The 26834-nt window shown below is 40.8% G+C and overlaps 2 protein-coding genes, 1 non-coding gene and 1 pseudogene across 8 annotated transcripts in view; 1 reads left to right on the top strand and 3 right to left on the bottom strand.

Moving 5' to 3' along the window:
* Positions 1–12085, bottom strand: part of Cdkl2 (cyclin dependent kinase like 2) — a 38378-nt gene extending 26293 nt beyond the window's left edge. Inside the window, exons 1-3 of one of the 3 annotated variants that reach the window (XM_041671505.1) lie at positions 11895–12085; positions 8300–8498; positions 2207–2401 (exon numbers count right to left, since the gene is read on the bottom strand). In XM_041671505.1, coding sequence (XP_041527439.1) covers positions 2207–2401; positions 8300–8467 — 363 coding nt within the window. In that variant the 5' untranslated portion in view covers positions 8468–8498; positions 11895–12085. The other 2 variants (XM_041671504.1, XM_041671507.1) reach the window with 2 other exon arrangements.
* An 8483-nt stretch (positions 12086–20568) lies between these two features.
* The window catches only part of G3bp2 (G3BP stress granule assembly factor 2), a 77891-nt gene continuing 71625 nt past the window's right edge, over positions 20569–26834 (bottom strand). For all 4 annotated transcript variants that reach the window (XM_041671318.1, XM_041671316.1, XM_041671319.1 and 1 more), the window contains 3 exons: positions 24573–24701; positions 23753–23871; positions 20569–23451 (listed from right to left, as the gene is read on the bottom strand). In XM_041671318.1, the coding sequence (XP_041527252.1) occupies positions 23179–23451; positions 23753–23871; positions 24573–24701 (521 nt within the window). In that variant the 3' untranslated portion in view covers positions 20569–23178. The remainder of the gene's footprint in view (positions 23452–23752; positions 23872–24572; positions 24702–26834) is intronic.
* Positions 24389–24517, bottom strand: LOC121460992. Its single transcript, XR_005976135.1, has one exon.
* On the top strand, positions 24745–25484 carry LOC121460645 (annotated as a pseudogene).

Below are 26834 nucleotides of genomic sequence, written 5' to 3'. Positions count from 1 at the left end.
ATGTCACAGCAATGAGAAAAATTACTAATATGTTAAAACTTCATAGTGATCCAATTCCTGCATATCCAACAAATTATATATCATGTAGTCTGTTCCTATGACAACATATCTCTGACTTATTAAGCTGGCATTCAGTTTCCTAAGCTTGATTTATGTGAAGTTTCATTATAAAAACAATGTCAAAACTGTATTTCTCAAAAATCAATTTTCTGAGAGTGGATCATTGATTTAGGGGATTCACAAGGAAAGCCTATTAAACTAGATGTCTCTACACACAGAAATATAGTCATCCTGAACTACATAATGAGAGTAGACAACAAGAAGACCCTAAAAACTGAAGATGATAAATAAGAAAGGGAAACAACCAAATGTTCAGGTAAATTATTTTTTCTTTTACTTACTTATTATTTATTTATGCTTCAGTCTGAGTGTAGTTCATGTATGTGAGCATGTTGGTGAGGGCCTGAGAAAGGCATTAGCACTCCTGAGGCTGGAAGTACAGGTAGTCTGTGAGTGCTGGAACCCAGTGCAGGGCTCTGGAAGAGTGGTGAGCACGCATGCCTGCGACATTGTCTCTCCAGTCCCTTCTTATATATTTGCTGAGAGAAGAGTTTCATGTGGCCTAGGCTGGCCTCCAACTTGCTACTTAGCCAACTGTCCTGGCCTCTACCTCCCAAGTGCTGGGATTCCTGAAATGTACACCATAACTGGATTGTGGTGCTCAGAATCACACCCAAGACTTTGTGTATACTAGGCAAGAACTCTACCAACGGATTATCTTCAGTTTTCAAACTATACACCACGATCACTCATGATGAGTGTAATCACAAAGAGGTATTATATAAAATATTTTGCAAAACTGTGAAAGCATATGTTGAGTTACTCATTTTATGTCCTGTAGGTGCTTTTCTATGACATTCAGCAGACAAAAAAGTGTTGCTATAGACTAGATGAGAAGAACAGAGATTTTCATACTCTCATACTTTACAAGTAGGCAAAAAAACATAGGGCAGCAAAACATATACTACTTGGTATATACTTTAAATTTTCCTAATCCACTCAGCAAATGTTATGTTAGAACGAAAAATGGCCACCGGGCAGTGGTGGCACACACCTTTAATCGCAGCACTTGGGAGGCAGAGGCAGGTGGATCTCTGTGAGTTCGAGGCCAGCCTGGTCTACAAGAGCTAGTTCCAGGACAGAGAAACCCCGTCTTGAACAACCAAAAAAAGAAAAAAGAAAAAAAAGAAAAATGGCCAATGAACAAATGTTAAGTCTGGTTTATTAGTGAAGTATTTAGTATTCTAACATTCTTCAGGGCTAGATAGATGGCTCAGTGGATAAAGGCACTTGCCACCAAGCATGACAACCTAAAACCAATTCCCTAGATTTACACAGTAAAAGAGAACAGACTCCTGCAAGTTTGTACACTGTGACATGGGCACACACACAGTCAATCAACTTGTGTACAAAAGGTTACTAATGTATTAGAGATTAATAAATTAACAGATAAACGGAGATTATAAAATTAGTGTACAGACTATAAATAACTACAACCAACTACTAAATGCATAATATAGCTACTGAGAATAGGATGTCTATTGTGTACCCTTTCAACATTTTAATAGGTACTTGTAATGGTCTTGTCCTTTCAGGGACAAGCCCCGCCCACTTCACTCCCTTGTGCCCACAGAGGCAATTGGATTTTTCTTCTACTTCCAACCTGCTTGCTCTCTGCTCATCTCTCCTCCAAAAGAGGTGGCTGTGGTCTCCTCTCCTCTCCCCCCATTTCTCTCTCACTCTCTCTTCTCTCTCCCCCTCCTCTTCCCTCCCCCCTCCATAACCCACTAAACAAATACCCACTCTGCATGGCATGCCTATTCATCTCTGTCTCTCACCTGCTGCTTCCCACACACCTAGGACCCACAGAGGCCTCGGGTGGTGGACCCCTTGCCCACCTGCTGCGGCCCCTCAGGGACCTACACCACTTTTATCTAAACCATTGCAGGCCTACCATTTTTTTTAGAAATACGATCTTTTAGAAATTTTTCATGTATGATATGACACATGAAGTTCAGCAATATCAGAATAATACAATTCATTTCAATCATGTTACTAATTCAAACTCAAAACAACTATCTCATTAAACTAAGTTACTAGTATCTAGATAGTCAAAGATTTGCAAAATAGGCATCATAATACTTACATTGTGACTATGGCAAAATCCAATTCCATTAATAATCTGAAATAAATACTTTTGAACTACTTGATAGTCTAGTCCATTTGGAAATACTTTCAAGTCATCAAGAATCGTGTGGTCAACAAATTCAAAGACTAGGTACCAGCGTTTTTTCTTCTTACATACTTCCAACAGATTCACCAAATTTTCATGCCTCAGTTGCTGTTATAAAAAATGCAAAATAATTTTAGAAGGCCAAGTTATGAGCAATTAACTTCTCTTTAAAAGGTGCTAGTATGAGAAAAACATAAATGCAATGCATATAGTGCATATTGTAAAAGAACATTTGAGCTCTAAAATAGCAAAGAGCATATTGTTCCTCTGCTCCAAGATCACAATAAAGTCAATGAGAAAAAAAAAAAAACATTAAAAAGCATCCTCAGAACCGAATGGCACCAAAGACTAACAAGGGAAGGGAGATAGTAACAACCACACAGACACTTGCTGGAAAGAATCTATCAGACAAAGAAAGAATTTCATTAGGTAAAAAATCAGAAATTACAAATTTAGGAAAATTAAGGTTAACAGAATTCAATTCTATACTCAGCCCTATGACACAAAGAAATGATTAGGAACCATGGCGGATTTCTGTTACCCCCTGCAAAATCCTGTCCTCTCCCCTAAATGAACCTCTTACCATTAGCTGCTCCAAAAGTATTATATTACCATAAAACTAAAAACATGCAAGGGCCTGAGGACACAGTTCAGTAATAGATAACTTAACCAACATGAGCAAGGTCCTGGGTTCATCTCTAACATGAAAGAGGAAGAAAGGGAGGGAGGGGACAGATGGAAGGGGCAGGAATTCCAAGATCTGTTCAACAATGCTATGTGAAAAGAGTAAGATAAATGGCAGATTGACACTCATCAATATAAATAAAAAACTGTTACCACCTTTAAAAGGAAGAAACCACTAAAATATGTGATCAAGTAATATGACAGCCATTCAAATTGTATTTAAGTAAAAAAAAGTACAATTTTGAAAATGGGCAATTTATCCGTTTTACACAGGAACAAACATTATACACATAGGGGCATCATGGCTATGAAGCAGGAAGCAAACATTTTATTTTATTTTTTGAAAGAGTATCTTTATTACATAGGTCTGGTATTCCTGGGACTCAGTACACAGACCAGAAGGCCTCAACTCAGAGAGATCCATCTGTTTCACCTCTGGAGTGCTGGGATTACAGGCGTGTGCTACAGTACCTGGCTATGTGCTGTAGGAATTCCTACCGCCAGTAGCCTTTAAGTTACTGGCCCACTTGGGCATGGCCTCTTATACTATATATGCCAAGGTAAAGCATGCGTCAGGCCTCTCTTTCGGTTCCTGTTCCCCACTTGTGCAGAGGACTGTCATCTGTGAGTCTACCCCTAAATAAATAACCCTCTGTTGTACTCAGTTCTGAGCTAGTGTGGAATTTCTTTTAAGCGTCTGTCTTCAGCTATAAATCTTTATTTTTAAAAGTGCAATAAAACAGACAGCTAACTTAACTTTTCACAGGAACACTGAGACAGCAGAACAGTGGGATCAAATTTTGAAATAATGTAATTAACTCAAAGAATTCTATCTTCTGTGGATAATTTTTTTCAAAAACAAAGTAAAACAAAAATATTTTTCATACTGACAAAAATGGACAGCATTCCTTGCTAACAAATCTGCTTTAAAGAAAATAAAGGATTTCAGGCAGAGATTCAAATAGCCTTGATCCTCTTGGATCAGCTTCCCATGTACTTGGACTATAAACACGTACCATCATAACTGACTGAAGTCTTTTTTGTTGTTTGTTTGTTTGTTTTTGTTTTCTATTTTTTGTTTGGTTTTTCAAGACAGGATTTTTCTTTGTAGCTTTGAAGCCTGTCCTGGAACTTGCTCTGTAGACCAGGATGGCTTCGAATATATACACAGATATAGTCACCCTAAACTATATACTATAACATAACTACATAATGGAAATAGACAATGAAACCCTAAAAACTGAAGATGATAAATAAAAAAGGGAAAATAACCAAATGTTCAGGTAAATTATTTCTTCTTTTACTTATTTATTTATGCTTCAGTCTGAGTGTAGTTCATATATGTGAGCATGTTGGTGAGGGCCTGAGAAAGGCATTAGCACTCCTGAGGCTGGAAGTACAGGTAGTTTGAAGCCACCTGATGTGAGTGCTAGAACCCAGTGCAGGGCTCAGGAAGAGTGGTGAGCACTCATGACTGCCAGCCACATCGTCTCTCCAGCCCCTCCTGCCTTTGCCTCCCGAGTGCTGAGATTAAAGGTATGCGCCACCACTGCTTGGCAAAAGATAATATTAAAATATCCCAATAAATGCCAACTATGCATATCTAACAATACAGAGAATTAAAATACATAGAGGTAATAACATATCTCTCTTGTAAGGGGAAAGGGATGAAAAGGAGGGAGTAAGTACCATAACAGGGCCCCATGCCTCAGCACAGCTGACTCCATGATGGAAGTACCATTCAGGCTGTAAAACTCAGCATGTAGACAGCACCACCTGCCAAAACTGAAAGCTCTAATCCATACAAGTCTATAGTTCTAGGAAAGTCTCTAGATGTACTAACCTTGTTTGTTGGCTCTGTAGTTCTGCTCCGTCTAACTGCTCTTGTTAGCTGAAGTATGTCAACCCAGGAAAAATTCACCCTCAGAAAGGCTTGGGTTACACTGGAATCCTGAACACCCATTACAGTTGTCAGCTGGCTAATAAAGTCTTTCCATAGGCTTAAAACCATGCCCAAACCGTCTTATCTGGTGACCACCCCAAAACAAGTACATTTAAAATGTCTAAGAATCTTCATTGCAAAAGCAGCTATTCGGGGGCATTAGTAAGTTAAGGTTGTATAGTATTTCATGTAATTGCTGAAAAACTGGCAAAAGAATAAATGATGAAAGACTTGAAAAACAGTATAAAAGACAACAGGAAGCTAACAAATAGAAATCTACATACATCACTAACAGTATTAAGTGTCTGTTCTGTGGGGAATGCTTTGTGAAAGCCATGTATTTGGTTTAGAATGAGTGAGCCTATGAAGTATACAGCAAGCAAAAATAAAAGAACAAATCATCTTACAGCAGATGGACAGAAACAGCAGATAGCAAACCATCTTCCAATCGGGCACTTCCAACATCAGCAGAAACTGGGAGCCCAGCGAAGGCAGCCAGCTGGAGTTCCCAACTGAGAACATTGTTCCGTGACCATATATGGATTATATTTCATAATTTAAAAAGCATTTTAAAAATACTACAAAATGTCAACTCAATAACCGGGATTAATGACCCACGGAAGAGAGAATCTGTGAATTAAATGAGGAATCATAACGATTGTTGCTCAGAGTGCACAGTGCAAATGCGTGATGGGAGCTGCAAATCAGGAGAGACGGTAAGAAGTTAAATATGCTAATTGGAGCCCAAAACACTAGAAACATCATAGTAGAGGCTGGACAGATGGCTCAGCAGTTAAGGCTGCTCCTCCAGTGGTCCTGAATTCAATTCCCAGCAACCACATGGTGGCTCACAACCATCCACAGTGGGATCTGATGCCCTCTTCTGGCATAAAGGCTTACATGCAGTTAGAGCACTCATAAACTAAATAAATAAATCTTTAAAAAAGAAGAAAAAAAACATCATACTAAAACTACCCAAAAGGGGAGGTGGAGCTTGAGATAACTCAGGTTAGAGCACTGACTGCTCTTACTGAGGATCTGAGTTCAATTCCCAGCATCCACATGGTGGCTCACAACCATCTATAACTGCAGTTTCAGGGATCATCTTTCTTCTCGCTTCTGCTGGCAACACACACACAAACACACACACACGGTGCAAACATACATGAAGGCAAAAACACATACATATAAAATAAAAATAAATCTTAAAAAAAACCAAAAACACAAAGAAAAGCACACTGGGCATGAGTGCATGACTTTAATCCCAGCACTAGGGAGGAGAGGCAGATCTTTGTTAACTGAGGGCAGCCTGGTCTACAAAGTGAGTTCCAGGACAGCTAAGGACAGAGAAACCTTGCCTTGGAAAAAAAATGATAAAAAAAAATTTATAAAAGCCCTCAGGATCACTTGTTTTCTCAGCAGGGGGCAGGTGACAGCCACTGACGAGAGGAGGTGTATGGAGCTTGCTGGTTGGTATTCCTATGAAATGTTATTTGTATGACATGTGTTTATATATGTAAGCATGTGTGTACAGGAATCAGTTTTTCTTTCACCATGTGGGGCCTGGGGATTGAACTCAGGTTCTCAGGCTTGGCAGCAAGCACCTTTACCAGCTAAGCCATCTTACCCATTCTAGAATGTTTTGATGTTCTCTTTTTCTTTGTTTATATACTGGTTACAGGATCTTATTCAGGTTTGGTTTTGTTGAGACAGGGTCTCACTATATAGCTCTGGCTGTAGACCAGGTTGACCTCGAACTCAGAACTCAGAGATCTGTCTGCCTCTGCTTCCTGAGTGCTGGTATTAAAGGCATGTGTCACCATACCTGGCCCTTATTCAGGTTTTTATTCTTATGATATATATTATCATATACTTTTAATGCTTTTAATGATTATATGTCAACAAAAATTGAGAGAAAAACACCCAGACATTGGACTGGCAAGATGGCCAAATCCCTAGTAAAGTCCCTGGGCACCGAGTTTCTAATGAGTTTTCTAAGTAGGCATCATTTCATGTGTTGTCATGACTTGCTCCTGGAAGAAATCACACATCCTTTGTGACTCTGCTGGGAGAAGAGTCTGGAAGCTTGTCCTGGGTTTCCTCAGAATTTCAGTCCTTGCTACTTTACCCCATGCTGGTTTGCATTCCACACTTCCCAAAGCCATTGGTACAGCTCTATGCTGAGAAATGAGCCCTGTTCTTGATGGTCTTTGGGACCCCGGCACAGGTGGTAGGTAACAGGGTGATTGACAGATGCAGAGAAACGAAATATTTTAAGAATCATTTACATTCACTATATAAGTGAATAATTATTTGTTTCTTATTGCCAAAAAGATAAGAAAAGAAACTTATCCTTTGCATTTTGGGGGTTGTTGTTGTTTGAGACAGGATTTCTCTATATAGCCCTGGCTGTCATGGAACTTGCTATGTAGACCAGGCTGAATAAAAGAGTATTTTCTCTAAATTTGCCAAATACAAATGGACTGGATATTATAACTGTAATTCTTATTTGATAACTGTTTTTGTTGTATATAATTTTACTATGTTAAAGTCAAAACCTTCCTTTTTAATTAGACATAAGGGGAGAAATGCTGTGGAACAATCTTTTTGTATACTGTGAATATGTGTGGCTTTCATTGGTTTAATAAAGGGCTAAAAGGCTAATAGTTAGGTGCGGGGATGAAGTCTCAAGGAGACACAGAGAGAAGGAAGATGAGCATGCTGTACTGAGATAAGTTACTGACCCATGATAGAGCACAGATAAAACATATAGGTTACTTTAAGTTGTAAGAACTAGTTACTAACAAACCTACATTATTGGCCAAGCATTTATAATTACTAATAGGTCTCCATGTTGTTTACTGGTGAGAGAGCATCCTGAAGAAAATCCTCACATACAGTTGTTGTTGCCTCTTTTGAGAGAGGCTTTCTCTATATGGCCCTGGCTGTCCTAGAACTTGCTATGGAGACCAGGCTTGCTTGCAACTCACAGGGACCTGCCTGCCTCTGCTCCACAAGTGCTGAGACTGCAGGCATGCACCAAGTTTGACAAATATAAAAACGCAGGGCTAGGGAGACACCTAATCAGCAAAGCACAGGAGTCTGAGTTTGATCCCCAACCTGCATGAACACCCAGGCATGACACACGTGCTGGGAAGGTGAAGACATGAAGACCGGGGCTCCCTGGCCAGAGAGTCTTTTCTACTTGGCAAGTTCCTGGGTAGCCAGACGCTAAGCAGTATAACACTCAAGGCTGTCCTCCGGCCTCCACATGTACATACACATATGTGCACTTCCCCCCCCACACACACATTTTCCTGCAAATGTGACACGACCTTGAACAAGAACCAGGTAATCTTCAGTTCAATGCATGCACTTACCTTTAGTAACTTGATTTCTCGCATAGCGATTTTCTTTACCATTTTGTCATCGTCGCTTTCTAAGAACTTCTTAATAGCCACAATTCTTCCGCTGTCTTTGTTCCTACACTTCATCACCATTCCATAGCTCCCTTCTCCAACCAATCCTAGGTTCTCATATTTTTCCATTGTAATTTAAAACCAGTAGGAATTTTTCTTGCTGTGGAAACCAAAGCATAGCATTAACAATGCTAAGTGAGTCCATTTCCTCCAGTCTCCCAGCAAATTCACTCTTGGGAAATTGTTTCCCTTGTTACAGCAAGTCACTAGGTTCACAGCTATCTGTAACCTATCACAGTTTCTTACCATTCCCACACTAAGCTAAGCATTCAAAATGTTTATGTAATTTAAAATAAACAATGCAAAGGGATCAAAACCACTAACCTTACATTTTAGATTGTATAAATTCATATTAATAAATAAATTTATTTTTAAATATGTGAAGCAACAAGCTATTGTTCAAAACACGTTCACAAAGCATGATCCTTTTCACTTAGAGATGAAAAGGGCACAACTGAATTTGGTTTTCATGAAAATCAAAATTTTTATTCTGGGACTGGAGACAGCTCAGCAATTAAGAACATGTACTGCTCTCCCAGAGAACCTGGGTTTGGTTGCCAAAACCCCCACAATGGATCACAGTCATAGCTCTGGCTTCAGAAGACTCAACATCTACTTCTGGCCTCTATATGCATTAGGCACAGACATGCATATTGGTGCACATACGTATGTGCAGAGAAAACATTCATACAAATAAAATAAAAATAGGTAACTACTGGACATGGTGGTGCACACCTTTAATCCTAGCACTTGGGAGGCAGAAACTGGCAAATCTCTGTGAGTTTGAGGCCAACCTGGTCTACAAGCAAGTTCCAGGACAGCCAGAGCTAAAAAGAAAAATCCTGTTTCCATACACTGAATCAAGGCTGAATCTTTAATAAATTTTCTCTGCTTTTTTCCTTTTTTTTTCTTTTAGTGCACTGGTGTTTTCTTGCATGTGTGTCTGTGTGAGGGTGTCAGACCCCCTAGAATTGGAGTTACGGGTAGAGTGAACTGCCATGGAGATGCTCGGAATTGAGCCCTGGTCTTTGGAAGAGCAGTCAGGGCTTTGTTTTGTTTTGTAGACCAGGCTGGTCTTGAACTCACAGAGCTCTGCCTTCCTCTGCCTCATAAGTGCTGGGATAAAGGTATGGGCCACCAACGCCAGGTTCCAGCCAGAGCTCTTAAGCTCTGAGCCATGTCACAAGTTCCTTCTCTGCTTTTCTTATATACTGATTAAATTACTATATTAGACTTAAATTCTGTACCAGGATTCTTTTATCTCATTATAAGGCATTTTCTGAATAAAGTCAATCATGAATGGAATCTTCTTATTTTATCAATAATTGATGAAAATCCAGTAATCAACTTTTTCCATATTGCATGATTTAATACAGAAAAAACTCATTGTTTTTAGGCTGGAAATGTTGCTCAGTGGTAGAGTGTGGGCTTAGGATGGTGTAATATAGTAATATTCTATATACTATATAGAATTTACTTGACTCTGCCTCACAAGTGCTGGGATTAAAAGAGTATGCCACCATGTCCAGGATAAATTTTATTTGTTTTTAAGTCTGGTTTTTGAAATTTAAATTCCAGTAGCCATGAATAAAAAACATTGTTTCAGATCCTACTTTGGTTTCTACAGGGGTTTGAAAGGGCTTAACCATTAGGTAAGTTTATATTCAAATGACTCATAGTTGGATTTTTAAAGCCTGACCATACAAAACACCAAACTTATGAGACAAAAACGATTCTTTCCTCTTAATACTGATGGAGTCCTATGGCGATCTGAAGCTAAAACTGTAAACCGCTGACGTTTTAGTGCCTTTTCTATCTGCATATGAAGAGCAAAGGGAGAACCAACAAACATACAAAAAATCCCATTGCCTTTTTATTCTAGGAAATTACAATAATCCAAAGTATATATTACATTTCCAACTCTTGAGGTTTTATGAGATAGAGATGAGGGAGGAAGGGAGGGAGGGAAGGAAGGAGGGGAAGAGAGAGAGAGAGAGAGAGAGAGAGAGAGAGAGAATATTAACCCAGGCCTCCAACAGGTTAAGAAGATGTTTTTTTTCTGCCACAGAACGACACCATCCAGCACCCACGATTTGCAAACTGCAAACTGGTGTGATGGGGGAATGAAAGCAATCCCCATGAACATCAAATCCAAAACCCTTCACTAGTTTATTTCGGTTTGGGTATCAGACTCTACAAAAACCTACTTCCAGTGTCCCAGGCACTGGCTTCCCATATATTTGGCATTTTAAAATCTCTTTAATTTTAATTACTTTTTAATAAAACGTCTATATTTGGAAAACCCTTCTAATGCTTAGTTTTTAGCCTTCCATGAAGTATATATTATAAAGGAGCATGCTTTATGTTAGTAATGCCAATAATACAAATAGCTGGAAACTATATCCTGGACTGTTTTTAATCATACTGTAATTGGCATCCTAGATATTTGGAGATGCAAAGCGAACAAAATAAAAATTACTTTAAGCATGTCTACAGAGCTCTGAAACATATCATGAGCTAGTATCATACAATCTCCAAGTTCATTCTCCCAACCAACTGCGCATGTGGACACACTACACTGAGCACACCTGCTCGTTCAAGTGAGTCTGTCTACAAATACCTTAAAAGTATCACGGCCTAAAATACGCCTTGTTTCCTCAGTTATTTATAATCTATGTTTGTTCTTGCCTTCCATTCTTAAATCTATGACTATCACGTGGTACACAAAAAGAGAGCCTGGTACGATGGCACTACAGTAATCTAGGATCTGTGCCATACAAGCATACTATTCAAATACCACCAATTTTCTTTTGTTAAAATCAGACCGAAATCTTCTATAGATAAAAAGAATGAGATAACAGGGCTTTACAAAGTATTATACTTACTATGTCTTCCAAACCCTTCACATGGAAAGAGCCAAAGGTTTTCAACTTGGAAACAAACTGGAGGTGGTATGCATCTCGCTAGCAGATCTAAAAGATGCTGACTAGCAAAACTAGCAATCCCAGTATTGGGATTTTCTCTGCGGACGCAGTTACTGGTCCTAGGTGAAGCAGGTAGGGAGGCAGATTGGCTTCTGCCCTCCGCAAGCTCACGCTTCCGAGGACCGCGGGCCGCATGCTGCCGTCGTCAAGGCAACGACCTCACTCGGTCCCCAGCCATAGGCAGTCTCCAGAGAGAAGAAGGGCCGGGGTCAGAATGCGTCCGCGACAGGCGCGGACACAAGCACCTGTCACGGCCAAGAGCTGCAGAGAACTGAGCTAGGGAAAGAGGGCACCGCCTGCCAACAGCCCTGCGGTCCGCTCAGCTCCGGGCAGCAGCACCACTCCAGCCAAGTAACCCTTGGGCGAAGGCGTTGGCCACCCAGCTGCAAGGGGGCGGCTCTCACCCGCCCGGGCCCGCCCCGCGAGAGCCGGAGCCTCCCTGATTCTGATTGGTGGAGCGCTGTCGTCAGGCGCTATGATTGGCTCCGCGCCATCCCGCCCCGCCCCTTCACCTGGATTCCGCAGGTTCGGTCAGGTGACGCCCGCGTCTCCACACCTACGGGCTTAAGTTTGTAGGGACCTTTCCGCCCGGGCCAGACCGCCTCTGCCCTCAAGGGATCGCTGGTTCCTCGAGTGGCCACGAGGCGGGCGAAGGTGGCGGTTTTGGAGGACTGAGGAGACCGTGAGAGGTGCCTACCTTACCCGCCCGGGGCGCGGCGGAGCGCGGGCCCCACCCAGGGAGGTTCCGCCCAGTCGCGATTCCTCACTTCCTTTCGGTTCCGGGAGGTGGACCGAGGCGCTTAGTAGGTTGTTTAGCAGAGGCAGGTAAAAGAGGTATTTGGTGAACAGCCTTGACATGAAAAAGGACCCTGGGGACGCCATCATGCTAGGGCATGATTTGGGGTAGAGCCCAGAGTAGACACGAAAGGATGGGTAAGCTGAAGCTTAAAACTTGCCTTCCTTATGCCTGAAGAACAGATAAACCATGACTGGGCAAGATCTGTAGACCATCATCTTGCGTGTGCTGACTCGTACAGGAAGCAGGGAAACGGGGGCTCTCCCTCGTTTTTAACGGACTGAGACTGTAAGACCAAATATTTTTACTTTTACAATAGCCACACAATTTGTAATCTTATTTGGTTTCTAAAGCAGCTGGAACCAGGGAAGTATCCTGATACCAGGCATGCCCTAGCCAGCACCCTGGGGTCGTTCTTGCATAGTAAGGTGTAAGAACAATTCTTTTAGAATCTCTTCTTCGGTTGATTCTGCAGTAATCTCCCAGTGCTCAGTTACTTACCTTCACCAAGCTGCTTAAAATCTAGTTCGCGAACCTACAGTTTTGAGGACCAGCCTGGGGTTATGGAAATCGCCTTTTGGGGACAACCCGAGATGAGTCGTAATGTAGTTATGAACTGTGACCAAGCTAAAGATATGTCCCATCTCTTTCCTTTAAACTGTAACAAACATGAGCTTTTTTAAAAAAAAATATTTTTTGTGTGTGCTCTGGCTCCATGTGTGTCTGAGCACCATGAGTGTGCCTGGTACCCATAGAGGTCAGGAGAGGGCGTCAGACCCCCTGGAACTGGAGTTATAGCCAGCTTGTGAGCTGTCATGTGGATGCTGGGAATCAAACCTGGGTCCTCGGGAGTGGAAGTGCTCTTAGCCACTGAGCCATCTCTCTAGCCTCTCATATGAATTTTTTATGAATAAACTGAGGTTTGTTTGGAATAGGAAGCTCATAAGTACTTTACTTTTTTCCAGCCTTACAAAAGGGAACATTTTCAGGGCTTTCGAAGAGGCCCTGAAACTGAAATAACCCTTTGGTATCCATGGGAACAGAAAGGATAAAGGCCAAAAGTGAACAGGTGATACTTTTTTTTCATGATTTATCACTATCACTTCTTTTTTTTGTTTTAACTTATTTATTTATTAAAGATTTCTGTCTCTTCCCCGCCACCGCCTCCTATTTCCCTCCCCCTCTCCTGAGAAAGCATTTTTAAAAATATTTATTTATTTATTATGTATACAATATTCTGTGTGTATGTCTGCAGGACAGAAGAGGGCACCAGACCTCATTACAGATGGTTGTGAGCCACCATGTGGTTGCCAGAAATTGAACCCAGAACCTTTGGAAGAGCAGGCAATGCTCTTAACCACTGAGCCATCTCTCCAGCCCCGAGAAAGCATTTTAAAACAATGCAAGTGGAAAATAAGTAAAGGAGATAGAGGGTATTCAGGAAGTCCAAGTCCCTTTGGAACCTGGGAGAACCGTTCCTGGAAAGCACAAGCCCTGGGATCGACACCCCACATTTTATAAGAAGATGTTATGGTCGTGGGGCAGCCCTGTAATCTCAGTCCTCAGAGGTGGGGAGGAGTATCACAAACTCAAGCTCCTTCTTGGCTACAAGTCAAATCCAAGGCCATCCTGGGCTACGGGAGACACTCTCAGGAAGGGAAGGAAGGAAGATTACATCCTGGGTCAACCCCATTCCTGGAGAGAAGAGAGAGCTTATGAAAAACAAATGGGATTCTTTGTTTTCTTAAACAGTAAAATAACTGTTTTATTTATTTATTTCAAATAGGAAAATGTGAGCTAAGGAGGCAACGTGAAGAATTGGTGAGATACCAAGTGTAAGGGTGCATTAGAACAGAGAATAAGCAGAGAACACGTGCACGTTAGCTAGTCTGGGTCTTTAGTGAAGTTCATTCTTCTAGTAAACCTGGTTTTGGGCAGCCTGACTTGGTAGTGAGAACCTTAATCCCAGGTAGCCCAGCCTGCTACGTAGCAAGTTCGAGGCCAGCCAGAGCTACATACTGAGACTCTGTCTCAAACAAAACAAGGTAACTAAAATCCTGGTCAGACCGAGGCTCAAGAATTTATAAGCTTAAACTCCCTCAGGTAGGCAGTTCTAACAGTCACTCAAATATGACCAGAATAAAAAGTCCTATGTGCTCACCTGAACCTGGATACCATGAATTTACAGTGAAAACTGACCATGTGACAAGCTCAAGGGCAAGAATGGAGAAATGGGTATGTAATACGAGATGATTAAACAAAGGAACAGAGAACAGTGGGGAAAGCCTGGTATCCAACTAGACAATAGATAAATTATAATGGCTAGCTGGTAATTTGAAAATGAAGAACTGGAGGGAGTGACTATAACTGTGGACAGGACAAGAGTAATTTAACAGGGACAAATAAGAGACAAAAAATCAGAAAAAGCTGTTTGTGAAATCTTGGACATGACACAAAATAATTGATCCACAAGGGTAAAAATTCAGATATGAGGACTCAGCGCAGCAGTAAGGCCATTGTCCAGCAATAACAAACTCTGGCACACAAAAAAATATTAACAAAAAAGGTGAAGTATATAGTGCTTCCTTTGGGTAGCTGAAATTAAGCAGGAAGCGTATTCTAGTTCAAAGAAAGAACAGTAAGAAAAATGCCATTAACATGAACCACTCACAGTAGGAAAGCCATAAAATGGCTCTTAAAATTAAAAAATCATCAGAATTAGTGACAGTGTTCAAAGGAAAACACTGTGGAGACGCCCTGAGGTGGAGCCCAGTCCTCCAGAAATGGCAATAAAGCAGAGCTGTAAATGGGTGGAGGACTGTAACAACATAGCAGTTCTATTTCTCAATACACACCCAAGAAATTAACAGCTGCATTCACAGAAAAGCTTCTATTTCAACTCTTGTGGTTGTGGTGTTGACAGCAGCCAAGAGGAAACCCACATGTCCATCAGCAGAGAAACCAATCTGTTAAGACTGAGAATGTGGTTCAGCATTTTCATTCCCTATAACAGTGGTTCTCAACCTGTGGACCTTGGCCCCTTTGGGGTTACACATCCCTTTCATAGGGGTCATCTAGGACCATCAGAAAACATACTTATATTACAATTCATAGCAGTTGCAAAATTCAGTTATGAAGTAGCAATGAAAATTTTATGGCCAGGGGTCACCACATGAGGAACTGTATTTAAGGGTCACAGCATTAAGAAGGTTGAGTTTAGGGGACTTAAAAATTTTCACCTTTCAGGGTTCAATTAAAGATGCCACAGACAGCAAAAGAGGGGCTAGAAATCTGAGGGGTAGGAAATCTACTCACAACAGGAATCGTCCATCTTTTTCTTTATTCTTCCTTCTTTCTCATTTCTATCAATTCTCCTTTGCTCTTTCTACTACATCATTCTACACTGTCCCTTGTTCTACCCATTACAAACGTTCCCAGTCACATGCATCCTTAAAACCAGCAATTCTCCAGCCCTAGCAGGTTCCAGGGCCAGAATTCTTTTGCCCCACGGAAAATCAGATTAAGGGTTTTCACACACACACGAGTGGCTAGTACACATTCGGTGTACTACTTAATGGAGAAAGTTAAGGAAATTCTAGGGTGCTGCATTATTAGGTGATAGATAAAAGAGCTGAAAGGTTTACTTTCAGTAAAATTATGAATAGGGCACGGATTGTATCGTAAATCAGTGTGCCACTCCTTTTCTCCCAGTATGTATAGAGGCTGCCAGGTAACTAGGCAACCTAGGGGAAGCTGGTGGCTCTTGACCGGATAGCACATCACACCAGACACTAGTTACTACTGCCGCAGGTCTGGAGTTAACTGCTCTAAACGAAGAGACCCAGGCCTCTAAATTATCAGTTCCGGGCTACGCTGTTATCAGCTGTTCTAATTGTGGGTGTTGTGGGGTAAAACCAGAGCAGCAGCTTGGGCAGGTAGTCTGTCCTTGGAAATCTGTGACTATCTTAGATGGGATGCTCTTTGCCTGGACCCTAAACTCTGACGAAATGCCTGCTGATAAAAATAATTGCAGGAAGGCAGATCTCCGCACTTAACCTAGAGAGAGGAACAAGACTTAGCAGTGGGAAACTGTTTTCACTAAACAGTTCTGAAGTGTGGGAATTAATCCCCAAACATGTAACAGAAAGGGAGCTAGCACAGCAGTCTACAGCAAAGGGCAGTCACTTTATTCACAGAGCCTTTACCTGAGCCCTTGGTCCTGATACATCGCTCATGAAAAGACGGCTGAACAATTACTGTACAATGTTGCAGCTTGTAGCAGTTCCACTGTAATGGAATATTCTTCAACCATTCACAATGTAGATGAATCATAAAAATACTAGAAAGGGAAGATGCTACACAAAATGCTACTCATGATTCCATTTTATGTGAAATGTCCAGCATAGGCTGACCCACAGGGACAAAAGATGGTAGCCATGAGTTAGACCGTAGTTGTTCTACTCCCTAAAGGGGAGTTCCAACCCCTTTAGGGATTGCATATCAGATATTTACACTACTATTCATAACAGCAGCAAAAGTTATGAAATAAATAATTTTATAGTTGGGGGTCACCACAGCCTGAGGAACTGTATTAAAGGGTTGTAGCATTAGGAAGGTTGAGAACCACTGACTTAGAGGTACATGGGAAAAGGAAATAATCACTAATGGGTATAGGGTTTCTTTTGGGAGGTGATGAAAATATTCTGAACTTAAGACAGTAGTGATGGTTATATAACCTTGTGAAATCAACAAGAACTCAGTTGTACACTTTTAAACCAGGTGACTAGAAGTCAATGTGATGTTCAGATGGGTAAGGTACTTGTCACCAGGCCTACAGACTTAAGATGGATCCTTGGGATCCAGGGGAGGGGGGCTGACTCCTGAAAGCTACCCTGACGTGCAATAAAAAAAATTCTTTTTTTTATTTAAATATTTATTTATTTATTTATTTATTATGTATACAGTATTCTTTCTGCGTGTATGCCTGAAGGCCAGAAGAGGGCACCAGACCTCATTTCAGATGGTTGTGAGCCACCATGTGGTTGCTGGGAATTGAACTCAGGACCTTTGGAAGAGCAGGCAATGCTCTTAACCGCTGAGCCATCTCTCCAGCCCCCAAAAAATTCTTAAAGTGATTGCTAGGCATGTAAATTACCTCTCAATTAAAAAAGAAACTAAGAATTACCCATCTCCCCAGAAATACTTTTAGGAAATTTATAAATCTTAAGCTTACAGTCCTCACACTGACAATTATCTCTATTAAACTACTTCATAACTGCCATCACTATACATCTTGTCACCCAAAGGCAAGCACGTACGAGAGCCATTCCTTGCTTCCCTACCCTTACCCCCAAGGCCTCTGCAGTTCCAAGAACCTGATTATTGAGAGGTTTTGGTATTACTCAAGTCATCAAGCGAACAAAAGGGTTCTAATATCTTGACACAAAGAAGGTTCTCTGTTACAGTATACTGTACCATAACTATGAACATAACACACACTATTAAAAACTTGAGGGCTGCTAGGCAGTGATGGCACACGCCTTTAATCTCAGCACTTAGGATGCAGAGGCAGGCCAATCTCTGTGTTTAAGGCCAGCCTGATCTACAGAGCAAGTTCCAGGACAGCCAGACTAACAGGGATAAACCCTGTTTCTAAAAACCAAAAGAAAATGGTGGATTTGAGTCCAGTAAGAAAAAGAGGGGAGGAAAAATAAAAACAGCGTGACTAATTTTGAGGTTCTTTGATCTAAAGAAGAGTTAATTCTGCTCTCCATCTATAATGATTTCACTTATTAAAAACTTAGGGCTAAGCATAATGGCACACACCTTTAAACCCAGCACCTGCAGAGGCAGGCAGACCGAGTTCTAGGCCAGCCTGGTCTACATAGCCAGTTATAGGAGAGGCAGGGTTACAAGACAGACCCTGTCTCAGTCAGGCATGCAAATCAGAGGTAGAGGCAGGATTTCTGAGTTCCTAGCCAACCAAGTCTGCATACTGAGATCTGAGATCCCCACCTGTGCCCACACCAAAGGCTTGTTAGATCTGCAAAGGGAAAATCCTCAAATACTAAACTATGTGGAGCTGTTTTTTTCCCACTGATAACAGGCCTCACACATAATCCTCCCTTTAATTTCCTGTAGCCTCTAACCCCATTCTCAAGCCCATTTTCAGAAAAGGGGGCTGGACAGGTGGCTCAGCAGTTAAGTACACTGCTCTTCCAGAACCCACAGCAGCTCACAGCTGTTTGTAAAACCAGTTCTGGGGCATCCAAGAGGGCAGTCTTTTGGCCTGATGGTACCAGGCACACAGTAGCACACTGACATATAAGCCAAACACCCATACACTTTTTAAAATTGCTTTTTTAAACTTCAGAAGACAGAATCAGTTTCCATTCTTACCTGCAGTCCTCTTAGGCTTCAGCCATCACTTCACCGAGATGGCTGTTAGCAAGCCACTATATTCTACCTGCTGCTGCCAGTTATCCAGGGCACATAACCTGCTACTCATAATCACCTGCCCCTCTCCTATCCCTACAGATGGCTTATTTCTCGCTGTCAATGAGTTCATGACAGACTTTTATGGACCCAGACCTGGTCCATAAAAACATAGCAAGGCCCTTCATGTGCTATGCTCTAAAGCAATCTCAAAGCTGCCCTACACCTACCTAGTAGACCCTCCATTCAACTGTTCCTAAAAGATGGGGAGGCCAGAGGCAACTGCTGCACCTCCACTCCCCGACAGGGAAAACTGGTTAGGGTGTTACACAGCTGCTCTGCAATAAGGCATTTGTCGTTCTGACTTCTCCGCAGCACTCAGCACAACCGCCTATTCTTTCCCAGGACACCACCAGTCCTTTGTCCTCCATAATGTCCCAGGGTTCTCTGCCTCCAACACCTGCACTTGACCTTTAATTATGAGAGGCTGCAGGAGCTTAAGTGTTCGGCCTTTTCTGTAGTCTTCCTAGATGATCTCATCTAATCCAGAGGTTGCAAAAAACACTCGGCACAGAGCACTTTAGAATTCTAGAATTAGTCAGAAGTAACAGCACACACCTTTAATTCCAGATTCAAGACACAGGGAATTTGAGACCAATTTGGCCTAAATTAACAAGTTCTAGGCCAGTCAGGACACCAATGTGAGACCCTGCCTAACCAAAAAAATAAAAAAAAAAATTAAATAAAAAGTCAAATTAGACATTTGACTGATGCTTCATCACGAATATCCAAACTGTTCTATGAAACGTGGACGGCTACATTGTTTTCCCAGACTTCCTTGAAGAAACTTCTCCATCTCAAGCGTGCATTACTCGGTACCCAGGTCAGAGACCGTTGACGGTCACTATTACATTCTCTCCCATTTTGATCCCGGATGAACCATTTATTATTGGATAAACCAGGTAGCTGTGCTGTCAGTGATCCTCACATGATAATTTTTACATCTTTATTAATATTTATGAGAATTTCCCGAGCCAACTTGAGTATACTTGAGTAGTAAGATACCTGCCTAGTAAGAGAATGGTCTAGGCTCAATGTCCAACACCATAAAAACATTTTGAAAATAAGCCAGGCAAACCAACCATCCACACCTGCATACTACCAGCAGCGCCAGTGTCTGGGAGGCCAAGGCACAGGATCCCTTGATGACATGAGCTTGGAATGAAATCAGCCTGATTAAGTTCTCCAGATCCTGTCTCCAAAATATAAAAATCCCAGACCCAGTAACTTGCTCCTGCATATTTTGGCCTATTTTCAAGAGTTTTTTTGAGCAGACGGTGGTGGTGCACACCTTTAATTCCAACACTCAGGAGAAAGCGGCAGACAGATCTCGGAGTTCAAGGCCAGCAGGACAGCCAGGGATGCACAGAAAAACCCCGTCTCAAAAAATTTTAAAACATTGATAGTCACATTCTGTTTAACACACATTCACAAACTTGCTATTCCTGTTGAGATTTTGGGCTTTGTTATTGTTTTGTAAGACAGGATTTCTATGTAGCTTTAGAGCCTGTCCTGGAACTCTCTGTAGATCAGGCTGGCCTTGAATTCAGAGATCTGCCTACCTCTGTTGGGATTAAAGGTGTGTGCCACCACACCGCCTGAGATTTTAAGTAGCCCAGGCTGGCCTCAAAGTAGCTGTGTACGAGGCCTGATCACCAGAGCTCCCTTTCCAACAACTATCTGAAAGTGTATTTTCACTATCTTATTCTCCTCAGGCTGCTGGGACATTCTTTTACTTGTAAACTAGGTATGTTTTGCTTTCTTATATATCAAATGTGGTAACAAAAAGCAGTTTTTTCAAACTGTTTCTTTAATTCAGACTGTATGAAATGCAACTGGAAGAAAATGTTTGGGATAATGTAACTTCAGATTAAAGTAGGGACATAGATAAATGCTGCAGACATCAGTAGTTTATTATTTTAGTCCAAACACATTCGAAATGGAAACTCAAAAAGAATACTTTCCACCTGAAACAATTAAACTAGATTCTACCAGCATATAATGCTTAACACATTACAAAATAAAGATGGTAATCCATTGTCCTCTATACCTACTAAAGCCAAGATGGTAAAGCCAATTTGGTTGCAATAGTGTCATAAGGATAGAATATTACCATCAGAATAAAATAAATCAGCAAATAACAGAAACGGTAGATGAGTAATGTTTTAGTTTGTCACTGAAAGGGGGACAAAATGTTGAAAGTCCACAGTTCTGCAGGTGAAGCTACCATGTAAACTTCTCCGTGTGGTGTGTTCATGTCTCATCTGTGGTATGTAAAGGCTGGATGAAGCTGAATGGCTCTGAGCTCCACTTCTCTATTACACTTAACACCTCTGTCTTTTGTTGCCATAACAGTTTCTATGGGTTAAAGGGCAATATCCTGGATTGAAATATATATGCTGTGTCCATGTGTTTTTATGTGTGTGAAAGTATTTACACATACATACAATAGGAAGAGGGAAATAAGAACAAAAGAAAAGTACACTTAGGGGAAAACCGCTGACAATAAAGCCACTTATTCCAAAGTAGTTTGGATAAAAGTTTCAAAACTCCAAAGTAATTCTCTAGTACGAACTTCAAGTACTATACATTAGAAAGTGTAAAACTGTTTCAAACAAACAAAAAACCTTAGCCTTCCAAAATGGAAACTACAAAAATCTGTGTCCACAAAATATATGCAATAGTGCAAGACATTCCCTCAAACATGGAAGACCTCATTCAAAGGGGAAAGAGACAATAAATTTTACCCATATTGCCCAGCTGACAAAAACGGTTTACTAACTAGCAAACAGTCAAATAGTTCAGAACCGACTGGCTACCATGTCAAGTGTGTGTTTGTTTTCACTAAGGTAGGATGGAGAAGTCTTCCATGTTAACTAACAAGCAGCTTTGAGTGGTCACACTTGTTTATTCCGCTTCTTGCTTGAAACAGCAGAAATGTGATACACACCGACTGTTCCAACCATGAAAGCGGATAACCTTTGTCATTCTTGTGGTTTACTGGAACCTGCTATAAAGACACAATAAATCCAGCAGCTAGAAACTTTGCTCACAGAATTGTTTAAAGATTCATGTAAAAATAAAAAGATGTCGTCCCAGACTTAAATTCAGGAGCCATTCGGGTGCTGACATCAGTTCAAGAATTGTGCAAAATGAATGACAGTTCCCTGCCCCCCAAACCTTCGGAGCTGCCATTCTTCCCTCTGAAAACCGCAGTATCCTCACTTACGTTTACTTGCCATTTTGGGGAATCTGACTGCTTTTAAAATGTGACGAAAATGTACATCAAGTTGTTTTACTTTCCAAGCATTAAGTGATAACATTTTATAGTTCACATTCGAGCTAAAAGTCAACTAGACTTACTCAAATAACTGACTTCTGCCCCCTTCAAACACACAAGACTCCCTCCCACATAGAACAGAGAAGTTGTTAACTAAAGAACAAGATAAATAAGCATCCATTTTACTGATTTTAAAGATACTGCAATTTTTATACATCAATGATTTTCTTCAACGTTTTGCAGCTGGTTGGCTTCGCAGCACAGCAACTGATAACCACACTGCACAGAATCACCAGCGAGACTGGAATGATGTTGTAGAAGGCACCATCATGCTTATTACATTACCAGAGAACAAAAATACAGCAAACAGTTTTCACTGTCCACAGCTTAAAGAAAGGAAAGAGGAGGAGTGTGTTGAGCAGCCAGCCATCCCTGTACTCAGGAGGGCAGGTCGAAAACTCTTACGATAAGGAGCCGCTAAATCTGGCCTAGTATTTAAGACCACAGCATTTGAGGTTCTCATTTTTGTTATTTCGTTCATAACTAAATGATTTCCTTCTGGAATATTTGCAGTCTTGTTAAGTAAGGTTTGTGTGTGCACACGCTGGTCACAGCAAGCAGATAAAATGCCCTCATCATTTCACAAACTATTCTCTACTGGAAAAGAAGATAAAAGATATTTTTCCCTGTTGCCTCCTGGTGCAGATGTCAACGTTAATGACTTCAGAGTACCTGATAGTGCATTTTGATGAATACATAACAAGTTTCTGTTGGTTTGTATTGGGGGGAAGCCAAGAAAAAAAAAGGCAAGTTCTCCAATTGCACAAATTGCACTATTTGTGTTTCCAACATTAATAGCAGAAACAGTTAACACTTAAACAAAATGTGCAGCAGAGGATTAAAAAAAAAACAAAAACAAAAACTCAAATGACCTGAATTCAGTGGGCATGTCCTTTAAAGTTCATTTTGTTGTAGACAGTTTAAGATATGGTCATTTCTCAGTCCTTAATTCTCCAAGTCTAGATTTATAAATTAACAATATGAATCCTGTTGTGAAATTGGGGGAATAATGTCCACTTCAATTTAACTGATAACCAAAAGATGCTTTCACATCAAAGAAATGATCAAAAAGGCTGTGTCACATTCCAAAAGCCAAAAAAACTTAACAAGAATGCAAACACGATGAGTTAGGTACCACTGCCAAAACTTTGCCCACAGTGGAACTTCAACGACGCTGTCCTGTGAAGCGGCCTTCCATTTGCCCGGTTCCTCTTCCAGAACCAAGTTTCTGTGCCATGCCACCTCGTGGAGGTGGTCCTCTTCCATCACGATCACGCATCATTCCGCCACCCACAATTCCACGTGGACCACCAGGACCTCGGTCATTGCGCCTGATATCCCTGCGGTCGTCACCTCCACCCCTGGTTTCTCGCTCTCTGGCAGCTCTCGTTTTCTTCTCTTCCACATTTAAGCGTACTTCTCCTCGAAACATAATTGGCTTTAAAAAAGGAGAAAAATAACATGGGTGGGGTACACAAGAATAAATATTAATTTGCATATATAATTTTTTTAAATCTAAGAAATAAGAAACTTTAAGGAAGTTTTAATATACAAATTTTGGCCTTTTTCAGTTGAACAAATGAAATTTAAGATACATACAATAGACCTCTTTATTCATTCTTTGCATAAATACCATTTCATAATTAACTATTTTTAGCTTACCATAAATATTTTCTATGGTTTTAAAATGTCTCAATTCATACTATATACTACAAAAGGGAAAATCAAAATTCACTTACTTTTGCAATTAAGATTCTCTGAACTGGTTCAGAATCATCAAAAACCACAAAACCAAAATTTGGAAGTTTTCCCCCAACACCCTTAGTATTGATGCGAAGTTCCACAACATTTCCAAAACCTGTGAAAATAGACATTACACCAAGGGTTAAATATTTTAACAAAACATTCTAGTGACTTTAAATGTTTCTCACCCAGCTGAAAATAAAACAAGGTGATTCTTGTAGCACCACCTGCTCAGGAGGGATGTCACCTCAGACCCCTAAAACTTCAGCAGATGTGTGTCACTAGTGTTCATAAGGAAACACTACCTGTCAAGTTTTAAAAAGACAAAAAAAAATTTTCCGTCTTTAGCAGTGAGTCTTCTAGTTCTAAATGTAAGACTATTAGTTTTGTCCAGCTCTTTCTCATCTCCTGAACCCGGCCAACAACACTCAGCAGTCACTGGGGATCATGTTATCATCTCTCCCTCTGACCAATTCTAGTGAGACTGGAAGCAGGAGATACAATACATTTAAAAACTGGGCTTCACTATGAAAACATATACCTATTTCTTCCTTTTAAAAAGCTGCTTTTAAGTTCAAGAATATCCTCTTTGAAAGGAACCTTCATGTTCAAAGCATGCTAGGTGGTGGAGTTGTTGTACTGAAAACCGTGGAGTCCTGTGGTCCACTTGGACAGGACACCCCCAACCAGTCCAGATTCTCTTGCTCATGGAGGGCAGGTCAGGACCACAAGGCAGGAGAGGACTGAGCCCCGGCGAGCAACTATGATTGTCTGAAATACAGTAAATCTAATATAGAAGCAAAATTAACCACTTACTCATAAAGAATTCTTTCAGTTCATTTTCATCAATATCATGAGGCAAGTTACCAACGAAAAGCTGATGACTATCTGGATAACGAATTATCCTCCGGTTGTCAGAATCATTCTGTTCCATATCTCCTCTGCCTGAAAGACAAGAAAAAAGTAGATACTAAAGCTACGACAGCATATGAAAACAGTAGAAGGCAATGAATTAAGGGGAAAAGTCAACATTAATGCTGGGCACAGTGGTGCATGCCTTAAATTCCAACACTCAAGAGTCAGATGGAGCTTGAGTTCTAGGACAGTCAGGGCTGCACAATGAGGCCTTGCCTCAGAAACAAACAAAATGCATGCAATGCTGCTGCCTTAGCTTAATAAAACCAGATAAATGTAGGCCTTGCAGGAAGTGTATTATTAGTAAGTGAATACAGCAAAGTGTGACTATTGACTAGAATATCAGTCCCTAGACCACTGATCTGATTATAAATGACCAATACTAACCCATAAGCAGATTTTCAACCAATAAGGAATATTCCCACCCAATATCCCCTTAGTCTTTTGAAATACAAAACACTTCATCTTTGCATGGTACAATTTCCTTTTTTTGGGTCTCTTATCTTCTAAGGTACTACCACATATAAACTAACTCATCTAATTCAGTAACCTAGCAACAGTCACACAAGAAAACTTCACAACACCTAAATGGCTTAAGAATGAGAAGTTCTCAGCACTCGTGGCAAAGGCAACTGCAGACAGCTTCTCCAGTATTACCTCAACCAATAGGGAGATTGTGTCTATACGTTGAAGAAATTTGATCCTGCCTGTCTTGCTCGGTTCTCCCCTAACATCAAATACTCAAGACACCGAACCATTATCAAGAAACGCTTCAAGGTGCTCATGACCCAGCAACCGCATCCTGTTCTCTGAGAGTTTGTTAATTTCATCTGCTGCCCGCCCCCAGGCTGATTATCTGTAACTAAATCTGTGAGCATGATACCTTCTTCCCTTACTGTTTGGAATCCTATCTCACCATGTGACTGAGTCTATCGTAATGGGGATCTCCCGTAAAAGGAACGATCTTAACTTTTGTTTTTCATGCATTGAATTAATTCCAGGTTATTAAAGATAAAATGACTTAAAAAAAAAAGAATGAGCAGTTCTCTAAGCAAACAAGTGGAAGAACCCTGCATAACAAGAACTTTACATCTTTTTTTTTTAAGATTTTATTTATTATGTATACAATACAATGTGCTGCCTCCATGTATAACTGCATGCCAGAAGAGGGCACCATATCTCATTGTAGATGGTTGTGAGCCACCATGTGGTTGCTGGGACTTGAACTCAGGACCTCTGGAAGAATAGTCAGCGTCCTTAACCTCTGAGCCATCTCTCCAGCCCAAGAACTTTAAATTTTTTAAGGAAGAAACTGAAAAGATCTCCCATGCTCTTGGGTAAGTAGACTTAACAGAGTAAAAATGGCAATCTTGCCAAAAGCAATCTACAGATTCAATGCAATACTCATCAAAATCCCAGCAAAATTCTTCACAGACCTCAAAGAACAATACTCAACTTCATATGGAAAAGCAAAGAACCCAGGATAGCCAAAGCAATACAATATGGGAACTTCTGGAGGCATCACAATCCCTGACTTCAAACTCTACTACAGAAACAACCTAAATGCCCCTCGACCAAACAATGGATAAAGAAAATGTGATACATTTACACAATTGAGTGCTACACAGCAGGAAAAAAAATGGCATCTTGCAGGCAAATGGATGGATCTAGAAAACATTGAGTGAGGTAACCCAGACCCAAAAAGACAAATATCATATGTACTCACTCATAAATGGTTTTTAGACATAAAGCAAAGAAAAACCAGCCTACAATTCATAATCTCATAGAACATAGACAACAAAGACGACCGACCCTAAGAGAGACATACATGGATCTAATCTACAAGAGAAGTATAAAAAGACAAGATCTCCTGAGTAAACTGGAAACATGGGAACCATGGGAGAGAAAGGGTGAGGAAGGGAGGGGAGTAGAGAAAAATATATAGCTTAATAAAAACAAAGAAATAGAGACGGGAAAAAAAAAAATCGAATGAACAGCTCAGATTTAGGGATGTCATCAAGATGATAGTCAAGGCCAAAGCTAATACAGGTTCCCAAATGGAACATTGGAATTCATCACTTACTTTAATTATAAATTACATTTCTAAATTTGAGACACACACACACACACACACACACACCTGCATCCAAAAGCATTCTCTCT

Source organism: Microtus oregoni, unplaced genomic scaffold, assembly GCF_018167655.1.
Source record: "Microtus oregoni isolate MIOR12 unplaced genomic scaffold, Mior012 000021F_ref0000039, whole genome shotgun sequence".
Taxonomy (NCBI): domain Eukaryota; kingdom Metazoa; phylum Chordata; class Mammalia; order Rodentia; family Cricetidae; genus Microtus; species Microtus oregoni.
This window is presented reverse-complemented; position numbering and strand designations above follow the sequence as displayed.